At 38.6% G+C, this 17,710-nt stretch overlaps 1 protein-coding gene and 1 long non-coding RNA gene across 4 annotated transcripts in view; one reads left to right on the forward strand and one right to left on the reverse strand.

Annotated features, from left to right (window-relative positions):
* LOC133838952 (uncharacterized) overlaps positions 1-17,710 on the forward strand; it is a 104,566-nt gene that overhangs the window by 36,001 nt on the left and 50,855 nt on the right. The window lies entirely within an intron of this gene.
* LOC133838944 (uncharacterized) overlaps positions 1-17,710 on the reverse strand; it is an 81,711-nt gene that overhangs the window by 18,084 nt on the left and 45,917 nt on the right. For both annotated transcript variants that reach the window (XM_062270220.1, XM_062270219.1), the window contains exons 7-10: positions 12,613-12,813; positions 7,858-8,009; positions 7,642-7,786; positions 4,117-4,247 (exon numbers count right to left, since the gene is read on the reverse strand). In XM_062270220.1, the coding sequence (XP_062126204.1) occupies positions 4,117-4,247; positions 7,642-7,786; positions 7,858-8,009; positions 12,613-12,813 (629 nt within the window). The remainder of the gene's footprint in view (positions 1-4,116; positions 4,248-7,641; positions 7,787-7,857; positions 8,010-12,612; positions 12,814-17,710) is intronic.

Consider the following 17,710-nt stretch of genomic DNA (forward strand, 5'->3'; position numbering starts at 1 on the left):
TGGCAAAGCAACAACAACATTATGGGGCAAGAGAACAACGACTGCGGACCACGGCCTGTGCACGGGCAACAACGAGAGCGGGTGGTGAACACAATGCCTTTGTGACCTTAGCACACATATAATATAAGTATAAGTACAAACAGGCAAACAACAAATACATTTGAGAATATGTGCAAATATACAATAAGAGGAAACAATGCAGCGCGTGGCAACACTTTGATAATAGTGTTGCCTACTTTTATGCGAACTGGGCCACAGCTGTGTGTGTATGTGTGTGTGTGTTGCCTCTCTCACAGGACTCGCTTCGTTTCTCGCCTTTTGTCTGCTGTCTGTTGTCTGCCAGCCAGCGTGTTTAGCTCTTTGGCTGTGGCTCTTGGCAAACAATGGCAATGAGACACACTCGCACACACACTCGCTGTGCTGATATAGTAACACTTTCCCCGCCATGTGCCTGACAAAAGACGCGCTGATAACTCACAGTTCAACAGTCAACAAAATATTTACCGTTCGAACTGAATATTAATGCATTCTCTTTGGCTTTGAGTGCGAGTGTGTGTTGTGTGTGTTTTCATTCGACTGTTTGCTCTTTAGATAATTGATACTTTTTATTCAGGCCAAGTGGGCGTATACTTAATATAATGAGGCCATTTTAAAGTCTAACCGAGAGCGCACGCTATGCCTCTGGCTTTCGCTTCTACTACGTTTGCCAGACACATACTCGGCGCGAACTAGTGTCGGCCTTGCAGCCTTGCCTTTCGCTCCTACGTCGCCCCATTTAGCAGCTTCAATTCCCGTAGGTTTTACTTAAATAGCCCCAAAATGTTGCCTGCCATTTGCTGAGCTCAGCGACCCGGGGCGTTTTGCTCAGCCCTCGCGTTGCCGTTGCCATTGCCATCGTAGTTGTTGGCGTTGTTGTTGTCATAAAACAAATAAAAATGTCGCCAGGCACACAAAAAGTAAATAAAGTTCAAGGTTGTCACAAAAAATAAATAAAGTAAAAGTAAAAGTAAATAAATAAAAGACAAAAACCAAAAAAAAAAAAAAAGAAAAAAACGGATGGAAAAAAAAATGGTTTCGCCTCAGCTGAGCTCTCGCTCGGTTGAGGATTATTTCAATAGTTAAAGGCACATCCGCTGCAGCTTTTCCGCAGTGGGGTTTCCGCAGCAGCAGCACCTCATCAGTGGCAGGTTTTGAACCCTTTGGCCGCCTTTGGCAGCCAGTCGTCCTGCTCTCAATGCTAATGGCGCATTTTATGTGCTGTCATTTTGTTTGTCTGTCTGAAGCGCCTTGACATGTTTATTTACCCTCCACTTCAATGCTGTGGCCCCTAACTATAAATACCCAATTAGTGTTGACCATTTATTTAATAGCTTGCCTGATTGCGTTGCTGTTGCTTTTCTCTTTTTGTGTCTGTCTTATGTTTTTTGTATTTTTGTTGGGGCTTTATTTCAAGTTTAACTGGATTTATGCGCAAAATTGCGCAGAGTGCAAATAGTTGCCGAAGTTTTAAAATTGAATGTTGTCAGTGTGAATAGAAGTGTTGCCGCTGCTTATCTAATCAAATTTTCCGTTTTCCGTTTATATTTGCTATTTCAGCTCTTCCATTAGCACACACACATACACACATGTTTATACTGTGTGTGTGTGCAAAAGAACTTTGCTGCCTGCAGCATTCAGAGTCGGTTTACTTTTTACCCTCTTGCTGCGGTTGCTGGTCGTCGCTCTGGCAACGTCTTTCATCAAAGTTGATGCCAGCTTCTTAATGAGCATGCAAAAGTTTACCACACACGCACGCACATGGAAAACTTTGCAACTGTATGCGTGTACGTGTGTGTGTGTCTGTCTGCAAGTTTAATAAAACTAATTGTTAATTTAATTTGCCTGCTCGTCGTTAATTGTTAGCATGCATAATTGAATAATAACTGACAAAGGCAAAAGACATCAGTCAGTTGTCCCTGCTATTGTTAGTTCACTCATCAATTTATAGTATATACGTAGTTTGTAGTTTAAAGAAGCAGCCACAACAATTTTACAGATTGCGTTACATAAAATAAGATGCGGTTCAACGCTTTGCTGTCCCAATTAAACGAATTGCATTGAATACAAGCACATTGTCATTGTACACAATGCACAATTAATCTAGTTTATAATTGAGCATATGTGCAGTTAGCTGATAAAAGATGCTTACAAACAAAAGTTTATTTAATTCAATTTGACTTTTAATTGCATTTCGACTTGCAAAACATGCAAAGTGTTTTTGTTGGTGCTGCTGTTGCGGTTTCTATTTGCTGATATTGCCGCTGTTGCTGCTGTTGTTGTTGTTGTTGTTGTTGTTGCCAATTAACAATTGACTTGTAATGAAAGCCCACACACTACAGTTGACTTGGCTTTGCCTTTGTCTTTAGTGGCCCACGTCTTTGTGTATGCCTTGAGAAATGGTTTTTTGCTTTCGCAAAACAAACGCAATTTGCCATTTAGCCTTGAACTCATTACGCATACGCCATGTGAGCCATTCACGACATGTCACACTATCGTTTTCTCTTTTTCACTTTCTATGTTGTCTTCTCTTTTGCTCTTGGACATGTGTGTTTGGCTCGTTTCCATTTCATTTCCTTTTTTTTTTTTTGGTTTTGTTGCTCGCTGTTGCTTCTCACTCAACTTTTATTGTTATGCCGTTGAGGAAGGCAAATGAGCGCCGACAATTGCTGCAGACTAACTAACTGTGTAGTTTTCTTGTTAGCCCGTCAGCATGGACATGAGCTGAATTTGCACAATTGTATCTATCTGTGAGTGAGTGAGTGTGTGTGTGTGTGTTTGTATGAACACTTATTGAGTTCCGTTTCATTTTGAGTGTTGTCTATTTGCAGTTCATTTGCATTTAACATTGAATTTTCGGCTTGACATCTCGCATTTCAATCGCCATTGATTAACTTTTTGCACACACTTATTCAAAGCACTTTTTGTGGTTTTCGAAAAACCGATTTTATTGATTTGTACTTAGATGTTCGTTTCTCTCTTTAGAAAATATTGCTTACTTATTCAAGTCAATCTGTACGAGTTTCTATCTCTCTCGCTCTCTCACTTGAGAAGAAACTTCAGTTCTTTGTACTTTTGTGTTGCCTACTTTTGTGCGCAGCTTATGGCCTAAAAACTTTTTGGCCGTCTTCAAGTTCTATGTTGTTGTTTATTTATTATAATCATTTGCCAAAGTTATGTTTTGTCGTAGTCGAGAACATTGTTTTTGTTGTTGTTGTTGCTACTCGTTGCTGTTGTTGTTTAGCTTATTGTTTGCGCATGTACTTAGTTCTATTGACGTTGTTTCTGCCTCGTCTAATGAATTCAATTAGCATTCATATTATTCATACACTTGATTCACTTCTTGCCCCCTTGTGCATTGAATAACATTTATTTGCTTGCTGTCCTTGTTGTTGTTGTTGCTGGTGTTGTTGTTATCTTTTGGTTTTGTTTATGCAAGTCTGCTAAAGTTTTTGTGCTACTTGTAAAACTAATAAACAAATGATTTGCCACGCAAACTTTTACTCTTTGCGGCTCCTTGGAGTGCTCCATCCGAAAGCCTCTCTTCTTATGGCCACTTGAGTCAATTGCCTTAAAATAATTGGCCAATAATTCAGTAAAAATGACCACTTAATTTCAGTTTCATCATAATTTAGTAGCATTTCTCTGCTGGCCCTTTGTTTCAGTCCAACACACGTCTGCATAGAGGCACGCCAATGCCTGGGGAATTGCCGGAAGTACAACAGCCGTATCCGTATACATAACTGGTTGTCTTCAGCTCGCTCCCCGGAAAAAAATTAGAGTACATCTGAAGGTCAATGTGTTTAGAATATATAAACTTCATTTAATTTCGTTTCTGAATACATGGAATCAAAGGCTTAAAAGCAATAAGTTGTTCTTGTATTCTACACTAAGTATAAGTTATGAAATAAACTTTTGAAAGGAATTTCAATAAGCTATGCCTTAGAAATAGTTTCTATACTCTCTCTATCTTCCTCTCGCGCATGCTTGCTCTCTCACTCCGACTCCTATTCGCTTTGTGTGTTCGCCCAATAAATCCTGATAAATCTTGCATTTCAAAAGTGTTTTGTTGTTACTTACATTATGCTTCCAGACAACTTTATAAGCAGCAGGATTTGCATGCACTTTACACTCGAAATAAACATCATCGCCTTCCTCGATATCCTCGGGATTTAGATTTGAGCCCAAGTCCAGCTGTAAGGTGGGTATAACTGCAACAAAGATAACAATACAAGTCAGTGAATAACTGTAACTACTACTGTATTTGCATTTTTGGGATGTGGTTCTCTCTGTGTGTGTGTGTGTATGTGTAATAACGTTGTTTTCTTATGTGCTGTGTCTGGTCTTGGACTTGGCCCAGCCTATCAACTGCAATTTGTTGTTTACTTGTTTTTCTTCCTAGCAAAAGTTTCGCTCAGAAAAAACAACGCACAAAAGTAGAACAGAGAATCAAAAAAGAAATGGGGTTAATCTGCGCTTATCTGTGATTAGTGTCGCTTCGTACTCTTGCTCTTGCTTTTACTCTTGCTCTTGCTCTTTCCCACTGTCCTGCTGTCGACTATCGAGTGTCGAGTGTCTATTCTTTGGGAGCACCTTTCTTGGAAATGGGTTTGTTATTATTTTCCAGCCTTCTTCTTGTTGTTGGCAAGTTGCCGTTGTCGTTGTCGTTGTCTTTGCTATTGCTTTGCTCTGTAGTTTGGTCTTGGGATGTGCTTACTGTTTTCTTTTGCCACGTTTTATAAACAAGTTTGCTTTAAGCCGATTTCGCCTCCTCGCAAAGACTTGTTAATGAAAATGAAAATCGCTTGCCTAAGCCCAGCGAATGACAGAAAGTTGTTGAATTGAGCCAAAGACGCGCCACGCCACGCAACGAATGGCAACTGAAAGCCAAGGCGAGCCCAAGCTCTTTGCATAATTTAAAGACGCTTTTCCCTTTTTGCGCAGTCCCCATCCCTTCAGTTGCTCAACAAGTTCATTAACGTTGACTTTAAGCTTCAGTTCGTTAGAACGCCTATATATTTCGGCAATGAATGACAACGTATAGCACAGTTCTGTCTTGCCTCTGCTGTTGCCGCTGCTGTTGCCTCTGGCCAAAACTAGCAACTGGAAAGTAGCTGGCTGCCACACTGTTGCGGTTAGTTGGGCTTAAGTGGTAATAACTGTCACTGGCCAAGCTGGTCAGCGTGGCCAAAACTGGTCAACTTTGCTTGGCTAATGCATTTTATGGCACAAAGTCTGTCGTAGTCCGATTGCTGCTGCTGCTGCTGCTCAGAAAGAAAGCTGGACCAAAAACCCCCGAAAACTCGTAGTTGCAGCTTAACGTAACGACTTTTGAATGCCACTGCCACATTTTGTTGCAGCTTCAGAGAGATGTTGCACTGTAGTTTTCTACCCAACCGTCTTCACTCTCCACTCTCTCACTATTGCTTGAGCTCCTTTTACTTTGGCTTCGTATGTGAGGCCTGTCATTGTCTGTTGCAAAAAGTTTAACAACTGCTCGTTAGCAGCCCTTAAATTGATTCCACAAGCAACTACTACCAGTAGCAGTAGCTGGCTGCCTGCGAGTTGGCCATATAAATTACATTAACTGAAAAAGTATTTCTGCCCAGGCCAAGCCAAGAGAAACTGAGAAAAATTGGCTTAGAGTTAAATTAATTGCAAATGGCAGACGTGCACAGCAAAATAGTTTTCAAAATAATGTAGATAAAATGCAACTAAAAACTCTGCGGTAAGGATAATGTACTTTGACAGGCTTAAAATAACTGACATAGTTGGAATCTATGAGTGAACTCAGTGCTGCGTTTACTTTTTCACCAAAAAAGTCTTAATTTTAAAACAATATTTTCACCCCTCCTCTTGAATGACGTTTCTCATTTATCGTAATATCATCAGATGTCGAAAGCAGCTTAATCAAAAGTTGAGCATAATACTGAGCTAAGCTTTTTGCCATTTTGACCTTTGTCCATAATTCTTATCCATTTTCGTTTGAGTACTGCTGTGTCATTATTTTTATTGCGGATATGACTTTAATTTTTAGCGGTTTCCTTTTCATTTAATTTTTAATGTTAATACAAGTTGATTGTGCGGAAAATGAAATCTTATCCTCTCTGTCTGTCTCTCTCATTCTCTCTCTTTATCTCTGAGTTTTACGATTTTCTGGGTCAAGGTAGTTGCGAAGAATGGGCAGGGGGGAAATCTCGTGAAATTTAAGATAACTTCATTTTATGACAATCTTTTTATAATGCAAAGTAATGAGACAATTATTGGCTGCTCATTTGCAGCGAACTGCAGTCAACTTTTCAATTTACCCCCCAAAAAAACAAAAAAATGTCAAACAATGAAAGCCCTTAAAGAAGACACAAAATTTTGCATGCTTCAGATGAAATCACAAGCAAGCAGCAGCAGCCAGTCAACCAGCCATCCGAGGGGGAGCCAAAATATTTTAAGCACGCTATAAACATGTAAATGAGCATGGAAATTGAAATTGTTATCTAATTTTTTATATCAGCGAGCGACGCGCGTTAAATTGAGAGTCTGCGTCAAGATGCCCCCAACCCTTGTGTTTTCTCGTGCAGACAGCTTCTGTTTTTCCAACGAAAGGAGTAAAAGTTTCCCAGGCAACGGCGACGGCACCGGGAAAACGATGCGCCAAAAACTCTCTTAGATAATAGACGTGGCAACTGTTTGCCCAACGACAGCGACAACGACAACGAAGCCAGATTTCTTGAGACTATTGAAACATAAATGAGATTCACATGTGTGCTTGCGTTTATGTGTGTGTGAGTGCTTGAGTACTTGTGTGTGCCTAGGGTCAAAGTCTTAAGAGCTGCCACTATATAGATAGTGTATTTAGCGAGTCGTTTGTAGGCGCAACTTGTCTTTTTAATATTTCGCCAGCGAAATGTTATTAAGAAACTTTCGGTTCACATTTCTGGGACTTGGCTCATAAAACAAGCGTTTGACATTCGCGTCGAAAGTCGCGAGCTCCCGAAAACGCGAGTCAACTCGCATATGAAGAGGAAATCGCTTCATGTCTACGAAATTTATATGCAAATCAGTATCGATTTCAGGAACATGGGTGATAAGCGCTTGGCACAGTTTATGTCATTCCCTTGGATTGTTTTCCACTCTCACCCTTATGATGCCTCTCTCTCTTTCTCTCTGACAGAGTTAGTTTATGTGCCACTGACAACCATAAAACAAAGCGCGTGTTCAACATGCGTGTAATTATTTGACAGAACGAATGATAGTATCGGAGTAAGGGGGGAGGTCGCATAAGCTTTATTGACTTTATGCACAGTTTTGGGCCAGGTTATCCCATTTGTTTGAATTCGAATTGAATAATATCTGCAATAAAAGCAGGTCAAGAGTTAACTCTCGCAGTCAACATTCGAAAATATTTTACGTGTAAGTGCATTAAATCAATAAAAAAAAACTGGGACGCAAAAAAGAGCTATTTGATTACATCAATATTGAAAAAGCTGTAATCGATATACGGGATAAAAACTCATTTAATCATTTAAAACTAAATTCGATGTGTCCCAGAAAATAACTTTTGAATGTTTCTGAAATATTTATTTTGGATAGATAATAGAATTTACTTACAGAACACATTCAGTTTCATGGCCGTCTCACGGATGCCATTGCGCACCAGCTCGTTGGTCGCTCGACAGGATAACGCCTTGCCATGATCCTCTCTGGTTGGGGTAATCGACAGCACCGATGTGCTCACATTGCCATCCTCAGAGACCTGCAAAATGTACGTCTGCTGCTGAGTGGTCTGTTCTGCTTTGTATTTAGGTCAACTCGAGTGTAACTTACCTTCTGGCTGTGGCCGTGCATCTCCAGGTTACCCATCCACCAGGTAATCTTAGCCGGTGGCCTCGATCCAATTGCCTGGCATTCAATCTCGTATTTACGGTCGGCCGACATTGGCTGATTGTTGAAACTGATTTCCACCAGAAGCGGTCGCACTGCAAATAAATATATACGTATATATATATATAGATGTTATTTGTGTGTGTGTGCATTAATATTTATAGTTAATTTATATGCTTAAATGCAGTTTACGTTTCTTTTATGCATATATGTTTATGCTCGTGCTCGTTTTATCGTTAGCGCTGCATTTTGTTTATTTATTCAAATTGTGTGTGAAAATCGAAAACGCAATAAAAATGGACAGGCAATGCAATTAAAATTAATTGCAGCGAATTACGATTGCAAGGCTCGTTGACCACATGTTCACTTGTTCAACAGTAACAACAACAACAACAGCAACAGAAACAATAATAACGACCAAAGGCAAAAAATAAAAACAATTGCCACGTATGCAGCAAGAATAACAATACGCGAGAAATTCTTGCATTAAAGCAAAAAGAAAATATTCAAGAAAGATATATTGCAATAATGTGATTTATAAAATTAATTAGAGAATGATAGGCAATAAGATACAATCTTAGAATTTAATTGTTCTTCTATTTGTAATTTACATTGTTTGTTTGGAAATTGATATACAGACTGAGGTGTTGTCGTGTACTTCAGTCTGACATACACGATAGATACTGAGGTCGAATTGCTTTACAATTGTTAGGCAAAGAGGCTTATAACAATAGTATTCAACACAAATTTGAAAGGCAATATTAAATCAATATAAGGCTTAGCCAGGGCCAAATGCGTAATGAAGCAATAAAACACAGGTCTCCGATAATGATGGGAACTTTGCAAGGTGCAACCACATTCGCAATGTTGATTTCAGTTTTATGCAATTAAAGCGTAAATCAAATGTGAATTTAAAGCCTCATTAGAATGGAGACAAACAAAATGAAACAGAAAGCAGAAAGAAATAACAACAAATAATTGCTTTTCTGTCAATTTGGCAAACTCGTTATTTTATTTATCATTATGTTTGTGCAATCAAAACAATGAAATACCAGTACTATTTGATATGAATTTGTTGAAATTATAATAAGCATTTATACATTCGACATATATATAAATATGTATTTACAACAATAAGTATTTGATTTGCTGCATAATTTAAAATCTTGTTAATATTTATTGCGGTCGCAAATTGTTTACATGTCAAATTAAAAAGCAACCGCACCCAATCAAATCGTCATATACAGAGACAGACACAGACACAATCACATACGAATTCAATTGCTTGTGTTTGTGTGTGTGTTCATTTTTTTTGCCAAAATCGTTTATAATACAAATATAAACACGGTCACGTAATGTGGCCAGGTTCATTATCGCGTTTACACATTGTTGCCATAATATTACCTAGAAACAAAATCATTTATTTTTTTCAACTTAATGTTTTTATGTTATCCCAGCTATTGTGTTGTTTTATGTTCGATAATATAGTAAATGCAATTTAAATTATAAATAGCGAGTTTCAAATTGCAATTCGTAATTTAAATAAATATCATTTCGAGGACATATTGAAATGTTGTTGTGAAATCATGCTCTGAACTTTTCACATACTCTTCCAAAGGGTATAATAAAATATTTATCTTTTTAGTCTTTGAATAATTTTCCAAATATTTTCTTAAATTCTTATACTTTAGAATAACTTACAAATCGTGTAATTTTCTCACTAAATACACTAAATCTATTTCAATTTAATATATTGCAAGAGTATATAATTGACATTTTTTCGGCGTACTCTTTCTGAATTCCCGTAATACGCATTGTTGCAGCTACAATTTTTGCAATCGTTATTGTTGCATTTACTGCGGTTCGCCGCGCATTTCGTGCATTAATTTAAAGGCATGACATTTCAGTTAAGCCAAAATGGTATAATATGTGGGAAAAAGCGAGAAAAAATAAATACGAAAAAAATAAATAAATGTATAATAATAACCTACAACATTTTATTTATTTAAATCACACATCTGTGTGTATATATATATGTAATATGATGTATGTGTGTGCATTTCCCTTATTCGTTTCATTGTTTTTTTATTGGAATAACACTCGGAGGTGCGTAAGAATGGTTTTAGTGGGTTCATGGTTTTCCAGCTATACTTGATTGTAATTAAATTAATTATGCCCATTTGCATTTCAAAATCATTTAAATGTTTAATTAAACGCAATACATTATGCAATAAAAGAGACAGTAACACAAAATTATAAATTCAAACGAACCCGTTAAATAATTAAGTAAATATTGAAAAAAAAAACCCATTTTTGAATTTCATTTTTTAAAAGCTTATTTACTATTTGACAGCTAATCGAAGAAACGACAACAACAAATTGAGCAAAACTACTTAAATTATGCGATAATGAGGTTACCCTTGATCTTCGTGTGAGAATCGTGACATTAGTAATCTAATTGTTAGTGGCCATAAAATTACCTAATTAAGGTCATACTTATTATTCAAAACTTTTTGCTTGCCACACGACACGCACAGCAACCAAGCGATAGCAGCAACCACGCAATGGCCAGAGGAGTCGAGAGTCGAGTTGCTGCCTTCTTCCTTCACCGCAGTCACCTTAGTCGCTCTTCTTTTGGGGCTCGTGCCAAGGTCAAGTGGTGGCATGCCACAGCATATAAAACTAACTAGGAATACCATGTGGCTCTCTCTTTGCTGTGTGTTATGTGTACGAGTATGGAACACTGTCTGCCATATTAATTAACACTCTTTGCAACAGTCAATGACATTCTGATGTTGGCTTTGACCCACACTCTCAGTCTCGCTTACCCAATAATTTCAGCGCCTTTATTATTGACGTGTTAAATTTTATGTTGCCTAAGTGCGACATTCCTATACTTGTGGCACGTACACAATCACACTCACACACACACACACACATATATACACGTGAGCGTGTGGGGCAATAATATCAAATATGCGCATCACCATCTGTTGTCGCAAAACATTTTTACTTTTATTAGGCCAGAGCCTAAGTAAAAATTGACAGCAATTGCTTTTTCTTTTCCCTTCTTTTTTTTTTTTTTTGTTTGGGAGCACTGAGAGACGCGCCAAAGTGCCATAAAATTCTATGGCCAATCTTTGGCTGTTAGCGCAACGCCTTGGGCATAATATTTGGCAATGGATGGCAGCAGACAACAGTGCAACAGGATCTCTCCAGCCAGAGTTTGGGAATTGTTTTTAGAGAAAAGTTTGCTTATTTATTTCGCGAAATTGCGGCACTTTGCATGAAATTATTATTAATAGAAGACCATTCGAAAATGCCATCGTGTGACTATAGAAACACCATTTGGTGGCGGTTACCCAACTTAATGATTAAATAATGTTTCCCATGAAACTTGACAACAACATTTCAACTACCAACAAGGACACTTCAGCATGGCATAATAGGATTTAGATTGAAGATAAATCATAAAACATTACTACTGCTTTAAGTGTAAACTTTTAGTGAACTACTTTCACATTCCAAATGAAAAACTTTATGACCAGTCTTGTTTGTCATCGCATATCTGCAATTGCAATTCAATAGATGCTATTGAAATTGTTTGAAAAACTTAATCGGGTACGGAAAAACGAAAGCTGTTTGCAAATGGCGTAATAGCAAATATCACATCAGCAGCAGCATTTTGCATAGTGCTGAGCATTAAAGCATCAAAGCGAGTAAATACTAATAAGGCTTACAGGATCAATCCTGCAAACCGCTTGCACTCTCATGAACACACTCACAGATTGGCTGCAATTTAATTCAATTTTACAATTCGCCATAGAGTCGAGTTCAGTGTCGCGCGCGCAAAGGGCAATTAAAAAAAACTGTTCACAAAATAATAAATCCGTTTGGCAATTCACTTGAATGCAAATGCATTCGACCTTAAATGCGGCGGCGGCAACAGCGTGTTTTGTTTTTGCCGCGTTCCCAAAAATATGTCCAAAAGGCGCATCGACTGTAAAAGCATCTGTAGCCAGCCAGGACATGGACATTGGACGTCGGACAACAGCACAAAATTTTTGTATGCAATGGGAAATTTTCAAAACTCCATCTGTTATTGTATTAATACCCTTTTCGAAATGGATGTCCCACATGAAATGTGTCAGCAAAAATATTCTATTTATTTATAGTTCAATTTCTTCAGTTCAAATAGAAAATCGCTTATACATAAATATTTATGTAAAGTGTCAGAGTATTGCATCTTCGAATTGTAAAAGCGACTCGTGTTTTTGTTTTATTTTAGGTTTTATGCTGCATTTTGTAATATTTGCATAAGCCATTTTATTATCTATTATATATATGCATTTTTTTTTGCTGTTTGCTAATTTGTTGTTGTTGTTGTTTGTTTGTTTGTTACTGTTGTTGTTGTGCATGGGTTTTTATCTGTGCAGCTATTTGTTAAAAGTTTTATCGCAACGCTTAAAAGCAACTTGTGAGTGGGGTCAGTATGGAAATAGCGCCAGCAAAAAAATAGAAATGAAACTAAATAAATAAATAAATTGTTTCCCAAATCGTTTTTCGCACCATATTTCGTTGAATAGTTCTTGTTTTTCTCTATACACACTCAACTTTAAATTTGTGTTCACTTTTCCGTCTAGTTTAAAGACAGTTTACTTAGTTATGCTTTTAGTGTATGGTATGTTGGATACTTACGATAGAGCTCGATTGTGATATTGGTGGCCACATATTTCTTGTGGAAATTGCTGGCTTGGCAGGTATAGACCGCATGCTGGTGGATGCGTGACAAGTTGCGTACGACCAATTTGCTGTTGATGGTGCCGTCGTATGTGTAATCGACAACGCTGTTCTGAAGTTGTCCATTCATCAGCCAGGTGACAGTTGGTGGCGGCGAGCCTGCACAAAAGAAAGAAAGAAACATTTGAAATGGCTTTAAAATTGCCTGTAATTGTCATTCGAATTAAATTTATAGCATGATATAATACATATGTAAGTAATTCTACGTTTTGTTTAAATGGGTAATTTTTGCGCTTTGAGCTTGTCTTGAATTTGATTTAGGTTATTAATCTGGCTTGTATACTTTGAAGTGCTTGGAAACAAAAAGCTGTTGAGAGAGCGAAAGAATCGCTAATTTAGTCTTACTTTTCGTACGCTAGTTAACTCAAAGGCAGTAGCTCGCTTTAGCTCTTGTCGTTGGCGTGGCACTTAAATCAACACACATTACTCATACGCAGCGTGTGGCACTTGGTCGCTCTTAACGACTTCAACTTAATCAAGCACTGAAATTAGCTTTTGTGTGCGTATATGAGCGCACATTAATTTAATAGCTGCGGGTAGGCCATGCCATGTCCATGACCAGATACACTGTACAAAAAAAAAAGAGAAAAATATATGGCCTAGTTGAGTATTTTTCGTGGTTGTGAAACCACTGTGGGCACTTGTGTTGTAATAGCTCTATAATTAGCAATGCTATCATTATTATGAATTGAGGCATACATATGTCTGGCCATTGTCCAGGAAAAAGTTAACCAATTATTTGGCACTCTTCCGATGCCTTTAAGTCACAAGAAGGTGTCGGATCTTTCCTTTCTATGACTTTCCCGTGTAATTCGTGTGTGTAGTGTTCTTAGCCATTTCGATATCATTATTTGTTATTTATTTAAGCAGATTTCTTGTTTTTGTTTTTGCATTTCAGTGGCCAACTGAAATCTGTTCTGTGTTCTATGTTATTGCCAAGTGCCATTAAATCCACCTGGAAATTCAGCAAAACTAACAGACGGCAACTGCACTTGATACCTATGAAAAATGCGACACACTCGCACACATAGAAATATAGTAAACGCACATTACTTTGATTAATAACTGCCATTTGGTTGAGTTTTATGTTGTTTATGAAAATATTTCACACACTCAAACAAACAGCAATTTTTTCCCCTCACTCTCAATCTCTCTCTCTCTGCATGTGTATTTTTGGGGTCGCAGCATTTTTATGCATGCTTTTCTAAGTGTGTGAGTGTGTGTGTGTGAGTAGATTAGCGCATATGTAGCATGCGGCTTAATGGTCGCCTGTGATTTATTAGCCTGACAGCCTGAAAAACAGAACCAGCAAAACAGAGAAAGCTAAGCGAGATAGTCCGATAGAAAAATACAGAGAGAGTGAGAGAAGAGGTCAAAGAAAAAATGAGTACAGCCCAAATTTGATTTGGCAATGCAATTTTTTTAGTCCAACTGCCGTGCGCACAGCTTAAAGCAATTGAAGTGATTGTTGCAAGTTGGCCACGTGCCACACACACACACACAGACAGAGTCGAGGCAATGTGCGTGCAATTTGCACATAAATTTAGTTAATTTGCGTTCGCTGCGACCACACTCAACGCAGTTGGCCTCCACGCAACCATTTCAAGAAATTTAATTAACGTCCAGACGTTTGTTGCAAGTTGCCACAGCTCAAATGGTACGCGCTCTCTTCTCTCCTCTGCCACAACCTCAACCCATTTGCCATTGTCTTTTATGGCGGCCATTTGCTGTGTTTATCGTTCAGCTCAACTTTTGCTTTCACTTTAAAGCCCTGCCAGCTGTCCTCAGCTTTTCTAATGTCAACACAAGGTGCCAACATACAAATACTGACACACATTTACACTTAACACTATGTACGACAAACACATACATATAAGTGTACGGTATACGTATGCAATCTAATGTGATGTGATGTGTGCCAGCAGATGACTTGCATTGTATTAGAACTTTTGCGTGTACTTTTTTAATACTCTGTAAAAGCCACATTAAACCGAGGCATTCCCTCTCATTGGAAGCCTTTCGAAACTAAATTGTTCTTTTAAATTGCCCAAACAGAGTATTTTGTAGTCGAGTCGTGTGAAGTACTTGGCACATATTGCTTCAATTTCTCTGTTTTAAGTGCAGCTACAGTTTTAGTGCTGGCTAAAACGGGTTTTTTGTGCCAGCAGCGACATTTTAGCATTGCTTTGTCACCGCCCACCACCCTCCGCCCTCTTCCTGCCCCTGTTTGCAGTCCTAATGAGCAGCGGCATTCAAAATGCGTGCTAGTTCCCTTTCAGCTCAGTTACTTTTCGACTCACTTTATGCCAAATGCAAACTTAAAGCCGCCGTTGCATACTTTTGAGCGCACGCTTCACTCTCCACTCAGTTATGCACTTTTACACACTTCGGCTGGTTGAATTCCTTTCTCTCTTTTGCTTATTGTACCATTTGCTCACACACATATGTATGTAGTAATGTTGGACTTGCTTTAGTTATGCAATGCTGAAATATTTGCTTGTTTAGTTTTGCATATCTTTGCATCTGCTACTTCTGCTGCTACTGCTGCTGCTGCTGCTAGAGTTGCAGCTGCAACTGTTTGCGTGCGCGGGTGCATGAATGTAGATGATACATGCACGGGGACACAACAGCCTTGCGGAAAGCAGAGAACAGAAAGCACAAAGTGCAGGCAAACAAAAAAAACACTATACTTATGTAGTATACTATATAAGATAACAACAACGACAACGTCGACTGCTGCTGATGGTTACAAAAATGCACTGCCACATAAATATTTTTTATGTTCTTGCCTTTTCTACACTTTCAGCAGCCGTTCTCGCTCTATTCTGGCGTTTGGCATTTGGCTTTTCGTGCCCAACCAAACGGTCATTGAGGAAGTTGTAAAATAAATTTAAAGACTACTTCTCCTATCTGCCTGCGCTCTTATGCTTTGAAGCATTTGCGAGCAAAACAAAAACAGGAACCAACTTGCTTTCAATCTCTTTTTGAATTGCCATTGCTGTCATTTATTTAGGCTAGGGAGCATCGTAGCACGCGCCGTAAGCAAGTTACCGCATTTGGTTACAACAATAAGAGGGGCATCTGCAAGACAACTGAAAGTTTACAACAAAAGCGCAAATGAACCCCCGCTTCTTATGCATGAAATGTGATACGAAACTCTAATGATGATGCCTTTTCTTTAATTAAGGATTACGGGCTATTGATTTCCAAGACTACTCGACAAAGGAAATAAGACAACACACAAAAGCCTTTCTCATTAGCAGCTTTGTCGGTAATCGTATTATGAGTGGGATATACTAAAAATAGCCAAGATACAAATAATACCTGGAAACTACTTTAAATGAGACATCAATTTGGATTCTCTTGAATATTAAACAGTCATTATTGTAGCAATTTTAAAGTCTCTCTGTAGTTTCTCTCTATAACTTGCAAATTGACTACAACTAAATTTCCCTTTGATCTAATGCAATCAATAAACGACCATAAATTTGTCTATTAAAATATGTGGCTTGCAAAGGTCGACGCAATAAGTGCAAAATGAGTTGCAAGTTATGCAAGGCAACTAAAAAGAGAGCAGCTGCAAAATTTGCGGCATGCACTTTCCAGCAAAGTTTCCTATGTTTCTTTTTAGTTTGGCTTTGCTTTGTGGTAAACAATTTCTTGCCTTCGCTCTCCCCGTATTGTTACATTTCCGTGCTCAAAATGTGGAAAAGAAAAATTTTTTTTAATAAAAATGCACACAATTTTGTAGCCAACAACCTGGCCACAACAGGGCAAAAAAGTGGAAATGCGCGGGATTTGAGGGTCTGAGAGGGAATGTAGCTCAATAACAACAACAACAACAGCAACTACAACAAAAAAAAGAATATTTTTACTATGTCAGCCGCGCACTTTGGCAAAAGCGGAAAACGCCTGCACTTCCGTTTGCCACACACAAACACACACACTTTTCATTTGTCGTAGTTGTTGTTTTCGTTGTATTAAAGGTGGCCATGATGCAATGAGAGGGGATGGAGAGGGGAAATGGCTTAGAATATGTATGTGGCAGCGTTTTAGTCTAAAGCCGCCGCGTGTAAAATTCATGACGTGCCAAAAAGTAGGCAACGCGAAATATTATGCATTAGTAGCTAGCTAAGTCAGAGCTTTTTGGCCAAGCGTTACCCTGTTACCACGTTACCATTCAGCCAGCAACAATGCTGGGGCCACCCGCTTTATTATTCCGTATGATGCCGCAAGGAGGTGGAAGGAGGGGGTAATTTTTTACTACCCTCACTGGCTGTGTGCGGCTGGCTGGCTTTATAACTTTATTTCTCCACATTCAAACATTTGGCGTTGGCGTGTCGCGCTCATTTGCAACTGTTGCCAGACTCGTCCGCTTACCGCTCCCCTTTGTGCTCTTTGACTAACTGCAATAAAATTTAGTGCTCCTTTGTCGATTTCGCACACCCTTAAGCACCTTAAGGCAACCAAACCGAAATAAGTACTTCGAGTTTGAGTTGGTGAATTTGGTCTTTGGTCTAGGCGCATTCATTGCCATATCCATCATCTACTCCACTTTTGACTTACTTCTGTTGATTGCATTTCGTTAAGTGTATCCAACCTCTTGGCTCACTTCTCAATTTTTATAATGGACATTGCATGTTGAGTGTCGGTCTTAACTTTCTTTCGTTTCGCCTATCGCCTCTTCTCTTGCTGTCTTTTTTGACCTAGCCTGCTCGGCTCAGCTCAGCCTTATTGCCAGCATTTGCATGTAATTTATTTCCGGCTTCTGTTCACCATTTAATGGCACAGATTTACCAATTGACACATTATTTCGCAACAGTATAATTTCATATTTCAAGCTAGTTGACACGAGGTTAAGTAGCTCGTGATATTAGCTGGATTTTGCAATATATTCGCTTCGTTTGGCAGTTGTTCAATTGAGCTGATGTCAGAAGATATCTTTGCCACTTAGACGTAAATGTCAATTGCGTGTAAGTTGCTTTCAATTTACCAA

This window comes from Drosophila sulfurigaster, chromosome 2R (assembly GCF_023558435.1).
Source record: "Drosophila sulfurigaster albostrigata strain 15112-1811.04 chromosome 2R, ASM2355843v2, whole genome shotgun sequence".
NCBI classification, from domain to species: Eukaryota; Metazoa; Arthropoda; class Insecta; order Diptera; family Drosophilidae; genus Drosophila; species Drosophila sulfurigaster.